The sequence below is a fragment of the Sinocyclocheilus rhinocerous genome, unplaced genomic scaffold (genome assembly GCF_001515625.1).
Source record: "Sinocyclocheilus rhinocerous isolate Xijiao unplaced genomic scaffold, SAMN03320098_v1.1 scaffold167, whole genome shotgun sequence".
Taxonomy (NCBI): Eukaryota; Metazoa; Chordata; class Actinopteri; order Cypriniformes; family Cyprinidae; genus Sinocyclocheilus; species Sinocyclocheilus rhinocerous.
This window is the reverse complement of record NW_015634008.1, coordinates 463,930-473,656: the sequence shown is the minus strand read 5'-3', so window position 1 is coordinate 473,656 and position 9,727 is coordinate 463,930. Positions and strand designations below refer to the sequence as shown.

The 9,727-nt window shown below is 38.2% G+C and overlaps 1 protein-coding gene across 1 annotated transcript in view; it reads left to right on the top strand.

Annotated features, from left to right (window-relative positions):
- Positions 1-9,727, top strand: part of LOC107744871 (WD repeat and FYVE domain-containing protein 3-like) — a 76,498-nt gene that overhangs the window by 6,799 nt on the left and 59,972 nt on the right. Inside the window, 3 exon segments of the mRNA XM_016558689.1 lie at positions 3,024-3,234; positions 4,943-5,043; positions 6,730-6,871. Of these exon segments, the coding sequence (XP_016414175.1) occupies positions 3,024-3,234; positions 4,943-5,043; positions 6,730-6,871 (454 nt within the window).

Here is a 9,727-nt window from a genome sequence, read left to right as displayed (position 1 = left end):
AGTGGGATGGAGAAAAACACCAATAAAGTCTTGAGACATGTTTTTTAAAAGTTGAACTTACATTAATTTTACATGGCTTTCTAAACATGCCGCTCTCTTGTGCGAGACGCGAGTGCAACGCTGATAGATGCCCCGCTAGAAAATTTGATAAATATGCGTTCTGTGTGAACGGTTTGTTTTCAGTTTCGGCGTAAACAACATATTCGCCACACTGATGCTCTCGTTTTCCGCTATATTTTGAATGAACAACATAGCAGCGCCGCATCTAGTGGGTTCAACTGGATAGGCTAACAAAAGCATTAAAATGCAATGACACTTACATTGTCGTCGCATTTCGTGTGCCACTGATAAGGCTGCCTGATGGCTGACACAGACCTAAAATTCGAATGCAACGTTTTTCCATTCGAATGTGGATTTTTTTTTTTTGTAATTCGACGAATATTCGAAATTCAAATTTTATTTTGACAGCCCTAGTTGGTTCTGTACCTGAAAATAAGAATGAGGGTTGCAAAACTACAGTTGGCTGTAGGCCACATAAGAGAAATGCTGAGCAATTTTTATTTTAGTTATACAGGCCATATGTGGCATCTTAGCAACTTTTAACTTATTAAGTCCGGTCTGTCTGGGTGAATAGACAGTTTTGGATTATTATAGCACTGAAACACAAGGCCATAAAATCTTTTTTGTGGCCTCAGCAGACGCTTTGGAATAATAACCATTTGTTTGTTGGAATAATATCCAGAAATTCAGGAACCCTGGATACAATGCAGATATTTTTAGTTCGATGGATGCAGTCACTGTTGCTCTTGGACGTCTCATGTTTCCTGTCTTTAAGCATTGCTGACTTTCTGAGTTGCTGTAGCTGTCTGCGGTCTGTTCCGTCTAAGAATCTGCTTCAGCTCACAGATGTTGGGCTTTTTGGTGAGGGCATTGCTGAAACATTCATATTTTTATAACAGCACTGCACTGGCTCAAGCAGATGTCTGTCAGATGTGTGTCTGTCCTACTTTACCCATGTGCTCGCCGGCTTCAGCAGATGATGTAAAGGTATTTTGTGTTTAAAGCTTCATTGTTTACCCCAAAGTTTGTAACTGTTACCCAGTTGGATCTAAATGACCTCAGTGTTTGGAACACAGCAAGGCATAGGAAGACAACCATTTGTCCATACTGTTTCTTCAGGAAGCACTGCTTGTACAGGGGAAATAAAATCAATAAATAAATGCAAAAATACAAAGGAATTATTATTATTATTATTATTATATTTCACTAAAAGTAATCACCGTTGGTTCAGTCTTTATGAAGTATACCAGTTGTCCAGGTGCCTCCTGTGTGACCTGTTTTTGGCAAAAAAATTTAAAATGTAGTGTGTATCTTCAAATGATGTAGTCAATGGTCTGAAGTGCAGAATATGTATTATTCTATGGTTATTAAAACAAAAATTATAGATCTGGTGTTGATGATGTATCTGAAGCATGAAACTAGGTTGGTGTGTACTTTTACTTTGAAGACATTAGGGGCTTTTTACACTGTTGTAAAGGGCTCATTGGTTATTCAGTGTAGCAACACATTTCCCATGCAAGGAAGTCAAAGAAGTTAAGGATTATGCTTTGAAAAGAAGTGAATTTGCATTAGCAGTTCACTGGCTTCAGTTTACAAGTTTGTTGGTGCATGCTTTCATTTATTAATATCAAGCATTAAATGTACCTTTGCATTGAAGAATGCATCAAAAATGATAGTTTAACTCTGAGTGATGGCCAAACATATTACAATATTTTTTGCCATATCATGCGATAATATTTATCACAATAATATTTTACCATGAATGGGGAAGGAAATGCTTTTCACATGTTTGTTAGACCTTGAGAATGAATGTAAATATAACTTTTCACATTTAACTTCCACAGAGTAAGCTACCTTTTAATTTTCTGGATTCTGTGATTAATACAAATTTATCATCAAAAATTGTGTCTAACAGGGGTCATACGGGCCCCGGGTCATAGTTGATCCATGATCCGTATGGATCAGGCCCCATGTTTCGACATGCATGTGCAGATTAATTCGGCACACATTTGCAGATTAATTGCAAAGTTTAACCATCATAGACTTAAAAAGTATCTTGTGTTCGTTGGGGTTTTCCTTCTTTCCCTGGCTTTCCTTTGCTTTTAAATAGCTCACTCTCCTCAGGTGATAAATTAAATCTGACTCCTGCTGCTGATCTGTGGTGCGACTGTCATTCGGCACGCTGCATTGATCAGCTACGTACAGTTTTTAATTGTAGTGTCTGTTCTCTAACTGAACTAAATGATTTTTATTACTATAAAAAAATCAAAACGACAGTGGGGCGGCTGTGCTCGGTGGGCAAGTGATGTAACCAGTGTTGCGGCTTAACACAGGTTACACCATCAACACCGACTATCGCAGCAAGCCTATTAGCTAGCCATGTATTACTATTAAGTGGCTGTTTCCTGCATGCTTATTTGCTCATTTTGGTTAGTTAATTGCAGGTAGTAAGAGAGAGAGTTTGCGTCTTATTTTCCTGTATCAACTGTAACTTACTGTAAATGGAATGGACAGTTTAAAGTGCAACAAATAAGAATGAGAATTACAAAATCACACAATAGCTTCTCAATAATAGGAATATTTACTTGAAGAGCTTGTGCAGTTATATACAAATCTTGTTGCTTTATACATAGATACTTAAGTTCACTTTTATCGCTGTGTCCTTTAGATGAACCTAAATAGTATTTTGGATACAATTTTGTTTGCATGCCCTGCAGTATTTCTGTACCTGCAGCGCAATCCTCACTAAAGGGTCTCAGACACAAGCAGTTCACTGCAAAAAAATAAACAGGCTGAATTTGATCTGCAATTTGAAGCTAGCATATCACGTCACATTAGAAGTGGACTTTCACAATCGACAATCAATTTCCCTGACATCTTATTTTTTTCCCCTCCCCACCATCCCCTTTTCACTTCCTCCATTTCACGAAACCTCTCTTTTGTCTGTTTGTCTGCTCTGTCAGGGCTGGCTTCGGCCTCAAGAAGCCTCTAAAGATGAATATGGTGAAAAGGATCATGGGGAGGCCGCGGCAGGAGGAGTGCAACCCACAGGACAACGCGCTGGGACTCATGCACCTGCGCCGTCTCTTCTCCGAGCTCTGCCACCCGCCGCGCCATATGACACAAAAAGAGCAGGAGGAGAAGCTCTACATGATGCTGCCTGTTTTCAACCGGGTGAGAGAGAGAGAGAGAGATGGCCGTTTACATAAGAGACAGCATCATCATCGTGTAATATGCATCAGGATAATGCAATTTATTAAAAAATATATATATAGAGGCCGACGGATGGTAGAGAGACTTCTGAACAGTACAGCTTCACCAACCAAAATGCATTAACAGAGAAGACAAATATAATAGACATCATTGTATTGCACTGCTAGTGCTAAATCACCCCTGGTGGCTTTGTTGTTGTTTTTTGTTACCATTAAATGTAAGGTTAGAGTATGATTAGTGATGATTACTAGCTCAGCTGGGCCAATAGATCAGATTTCTACTCGCCCTGCTAATATTTTCAATGGCCCCACAATAAAAAAAAAAGATAAATTTAGATCATTTAGAACAAATGAAAAACAACAACAACTCTATACTACCATTCAAAGGTTTTGTGGGCTGCCATTTGGGCTCAAGGATGCATTTAATTGATCAAAACTAAATCAAAATTGAATTGGCATTAAAGACATTTACATTGTTAAAAAAGAACAGTTTCAAAAAATGCTTTTGAATTTTTTTTATTCATCAAAGAATCCTAATAAAATGTATCACAGTTTTCACAAAAAAAATATTAAGCAGTACTACTATTTTCAGCATTGTTAATAATAAGAAATATGTCTTGAGCAGCAAATTAGCATATTAGAATGATTTCTGAAGGATCATGTGACACTGAAGACTGCTGAAAATTCAGCTTTGCCATCACAGGAATTAACTGCATTTTAGAATATATAAAACGGCTACTTAAAATTGTAATAATAATTTCACTTTACTGTTTTACTGTATTTTTGATCGAATAAATGCACCCTTGATGAGCATAAGAGCCTTTCTAAAACATTAAATTATCTTACCGACGCTAAACTTACAGTAGTGTACGTGTGTGTGTACATGTACATGTGTATATATAGTCAATAAATTTCATCGAACATAAGAACCTTAAAACATTTTCTTCTTTTACAGACAAATCACTAGATTCTCCTGAATAAAAAAAAAAAAATCCCTGTCTTTAAGCCATATTATTCATACTATACTTACTGTTAAACTTCAACAATAAGAAGAAGAGAACCAGCAGTTACAAGTGCTTCATTTACAAAGGCAAAGTAGTCGTTATGACATCAAGAGACTCTCACAGGCTGGAGAAGAGCATGATGGTGCTAATCATCCAGCATTGATTATACAGAAACATTGCATATGACCTCAGCTACAGCTCATCATTGTGCATGAAAGAGCACTGCCCTGCTGCAGCCTGTGTGCATTTGGAGAGCACTTGTAGAAGTGGGATGAAACAGGCTCTCTATTTACAAAGCTGACATATTTGATGAAGTGTTATAGACCCATATGAAATGCTGCATATTAGCATGAACACCGCAGTATGTCTCTCTTGATTTAGATTTCTTCAAACAGCAAGAGGCCTGACAATCTGGATTTGAATATGACAATCTTTCACATCTTATAACTGTTTGTGCTTTATACTAACTTGATTGGACACTCAGTTGCTGCTATGAAAGCTAAATAACACTATAACTGAGCGTACTGCTCTTCAGACATCAAGGGAGTGACTGTTGATTAAACCTCAGCTTTAACTCAACAGGTTCCCATCTTTGTAGAGGGAAAAAAGGGCTGCATGAAAAGAAGGTTGTTTGAGCTCTGTAAATGGTGTTTGTGTGTGTGACAGGTGTTTGGGAACGCTCCACCGAACACGATGAATGAGAAGTTTTCAGACCTGCTGCAGTTCTTCTAGGCGAAAGCAAAAGCACTTTATTTGGCCTTCCGAAAGTAGATGCATTTAGGAATCTTTAAGATTACTTACAACAGAACAGCAATGCATTTTATGGACGACCGTTTCGTGAACTTAGGAGAGGAGGTAATTCTGACTTTGCTATGACAATCTGGTGCTTCTGAATCAGCTACTGTTTTGTTATTAGTTTAAGTATTTGCTATTGACTGTTCAAATGCGGAGTTTTGCGCATCGTGTGTGTGTGTGCGCGTGCGCGTGTGTGAGCGAGAGAGAGAGAGAGAGAGAGAGGGAGGGTCACTCACAGTGGAGTCAGCTGTCTTAACCGTGGCTTGTGTACTGCAAACACATACCAGCTTCATCACTGTGTCTGTCACACGACTCTGTTCCTCTTTCGGGCTCTGTCTTTACATTTATTTTGAAAGATGAAGCTCACGATTATGGTAAGGGGCGTTACATTTCCGACGAGTGCTTGTGGTGTTCGGCCAATCACAATGCACTGGGTCAGCTGGCCAATCAGAGCAGACTGCGCTTGTCGGAAGGAGGGACTTTGTAGAAAACGAAGCGTTTGAGAGGCGGGGCATAGAGGACCTACAATAATGTACAGTATTTGAAAAATAATGTGTTTTTTGAACATTAAAGCATGTCAACATATTCTGTTACACCAAATACACAAAATAATGATCTTTTAAAAAGCATCATATGACCCCTTTAAACATCGAAAGCAATTTTTGACTTTTCAAAGATTTTTGTTTTTGTTTTTTTATGTCCATCAAAGACAAAACATGAATTATAGTCTATAAGAAAAATTGACAATAGCGGTTTCTTACCCAAAAGTTTGCATTTGTGTATAAAAAAGTTGGCAAGTATAAACATAAGTTAAATTGTTTGCAAATAGCAATTCACACTGATGCTAAAAAATATATAGATATTTTTTTACATTTTTTATTTAATTTTTATTTTAAAAGTGACTTAATATAAGTTGTATCCACTATTTATAAATACGTTTTTATAGACATTACATAGACATTAAAAGTTTTGTTCCTGAAGAATTTTATACTTGTTTATACCTGCTTATACCTGTGCGTTCTTGCTTTGATCAGTGAGGAAGACTCAGTCTGGGCTTTATGGTCTCTGAGTTACTCTGCTGTCAACACAGTGTGTATTGGCAGCTTGTCTTGGCACATGATGTACCGTAATGTTTATTTTTGGTGATGTAATCCACCGTGACCGCATATGCTGCATAGATCCACAAACACCAGACTGAGCATCTTATGACACAAAAGGAGTAAGTGCTTAGGCATTTTAGTTGCTTTTATACCATCTATTAAACATCTTGTGCTTTTTTGTGGTTTTTTTGCAAACTATTGTCATAATACTGATACAATGAAAAGCATAATGTAAAACGTTAATATTGTATTTATTCTATATGAGAGATTTGTTTTATTTTTAATGACATTTGATTTCAAAATGTCATTATATGATTACATTTTCGTTGGAGCAGAAAACAACATTCTTCTGAGTAAATCTTATCCTTTGTGAATTCACTGAGGTGTCACGATATTGCATCTCAAAAACAGGCAGCGATGGATGAATGAGAAATGAAACTGCCTGCATGTCATCACCTCTAATTGACTCAGCGTCCTTCCCCAGATGAGGCCAGTCACACACAAGCTGACGTGTGAAAATGGATTTGATCCACATGCGCAGACTGTTTAACGCGTCAGTGATTCTGTTTGTGTGTGTACTCCTCCCACAGAGGCGGCCAGCAGAGCCATTGTGCAGTTTCTGGAGGTAAATCAGAGCGAGGAGGCGAGCCGGGGCTGGATGCTCCTGACCACCATCAACCTGCTGGCCTCCTCGGGACAGGTCTGTGTGTTTAATGTGCAGCAGATGAAACGATCACAAGACGCATTTACAAATGCACTAGAAAAATATATACAGAGACATAAATACAGACACCATTTGTTTAATGTTTTCTTTGAATGAACTCTCTTTTATCCTCACCAAGGCTGCATTTATTTGATCAAAAATACTGTAAAACAATAATATTGAGAAATATTTAAAGTAACTATTTACTATTCAGCTACCAAAATTGTATTCTACCAAAATAATTGCACGTTTTTGGAATTTCAAGAAAACAGAATTGTCCCATGGCATGCCAGTACCTAGCGTATGAAAAATATACTCGAAAACTGTGTTTGGAAACCAGCCATGCTAGGTTGGCCTTTCAGCACCCGGCACTTGTTCATACTATCAGCGGCTCTATTGCTTAAATCTAGAAACAGCAGTTGTAGTTTGTTGAGCGTGTGCTTGGTTCACAGCTGAGCAAGACCTCGGTTATCAGAGAGAGAAACGGCCTTCTCGTAGATCGAGAAACTGGAGAACTTCATGGTGCATGGAAGGATTAGTATGGTGACATTTCCTTAAGTATGTTTTTAGCCCGTGATGGATTTGACCAAGAGCAGGAGAAAGGAGGAATATTCCTCACTCTATAGTGAAAGATGGCTTCTCCAACAGTGGTCGCAGACCTGAAGACTAAACTTCCAGCTCGTGGCGATGTGAGGATGGTGTCATGGAGGATATGTTTCTCAGACTATTGATTGCTCAAGCCTACACAGCTTCAGGCCATGATAACCAAGTCATGGGTCACTTTGAAGTCCAGTTTGAAGTGAAAAGTTGTGGTCAGTTACACACCACATAAATGATCTCCAATGACTAGTTGTTTTTCTCACCCTGAAGCACTTCCTCTCTGTATTGAGAGGCCAACATGTATCGATCAAACAGACAATGCGCCTGTCATGTCATTTATTAGATGAGGAAGGACTGATCCCACTCTCATCCAAAGCTCTTTGAAGTCAGTCAACGGAATAAAGGTGCAGATTTCCCGGCCAGGGGAGGTCATTATGTCAGGAACTCTTGACTAAGTGCCCAAAGTGTATCTCATATATTAGAGCACTTTGGAAGGGCCATTGTAGATTTTATGCATCACAATGAGAATCTATGACATCTCATGAAATCTGTTTATTAGCAGCTGGTGCTGGATATTTTCTGTCTTTTGCAGTGCATTGTGGGGGTTACAGTATAGCCATGCCATGTAGTAGTAAATGGTTTCCGGGTACTCTGTGTATTTACTTTGTTAGAAGGGCATGTTTACCTCATGGGCATTATTAAAGGGCTGTCTGTGGATGTCCCATAGTCATGTGTTGTATTGACTGAATGGGAATGTTTTAACTACTGTTCCCATAAGAATAAAAACCATTTAAGTTCTTTCGCTTATGAAAAGTGCTGTGGCAGTACCATGGTACAGCCATGAACATGATATTCACATACTCCAAGGTGATTCAAATAATAATTCCTCAAATGTTCACCAAGGCTGCATTTATTTGATAAAAAAAACAGTAATATTGTGAAATATTATTGTGATTTAGAATATGGCTTTTCTATTTTAATACTTTTTAAAATGTCATTAATTCCTTTGATGGAAAAGCTGAATATTCAGCACCATTACTCCAGTCTTCAGTGTAACATGATCCTTCAGAAATCATTCTTCACAACAGATTTGTGTATGCTATTTTAATTAGCCCTTTTTTAATGTTCATGTCTCCTTGTGATTTTGTAAGGTTATTTTCCTGCAGTGCAAGTTGTTTGTGTTGGCCTGTTTTAATAAAGTAGGGTACTCTCCAAAATGGCGGAAGACGTAACTCGGGGGAGAAGAATTGTTAAATACATTGTTATTTTTGTTTTATTTGTGCTCAAAAAGTGTTCTCGTAGTTTCGCAAAACTGAAGTTGAGCCACTGATGTCACATGGACTGTTTTACCGATGTCCTTACTACGTTTCTGGACCTGGGAACATTAGAGTTGCATTGCTGTCTATGCAGGGTCTGAGAGCTAAATATCTTAATTTGTGTTCCGAAGATGAACGGAGGTCTTACGGGTTTGGAACAACATGAGGGTGAGTAATTAATGACAGAATTTTCATTTTGGGGTGAACCAACCCTTTAAAAGCTGTTCATGCATACAGAAGATCAAAAAAGTTGCAAAGATTAAAGTCTCAAACCCAAAGAGATATTCTTTATAAAAGTGAACGTTCAGCCACGCCTTCCTAAAACGCCTCGTTCAAACACGCCCACATGTCTCTGTCACGATGTGGGAAGATTTGCATAACACTGCCCAAATGTATATGCAAAGAAAGAAGGTGTAACTTTTATCCTCATTGTAGTATTGTTGCCAACGCCGTCATGTCGTGGAGACGCTGTGTGTTTCATTGTGAAAGCCAAGCTACTTTGTTTGGCCTTCCAACACAACTAGAAATCAGTGGTTAAGTTTTATTTACAACACTGTTGCAGAACAGTACAACCCAAATATTCGAGTGTGTGCAGCGCATTTTATGGAAGAAAGTTTCCTGAACCTGGTAAGGGCGTAACATTTTTCACACGCTTGAGGTATTCGGCCAGTCACAACGCACTAGATAGCTGGCCAATCAGAGCACACCACGCTTTTCAGAACGATGAGCTTTGTAAAAATCGATGTGTTTCAGAAAGGCGGGGCATAGAGGAGAAACAATAATGTACAGTATGTGGAAAATAATGTGTTTTTTGAACCTTAAACCGCATAAACACATTTCATTACACCAAATACACAAAATAATGTTTTTAGCAATGTCATATGACCCCTTTAAATATTGCAACATTTTATTTATTTTTGTATTTATTCTGTGTTTT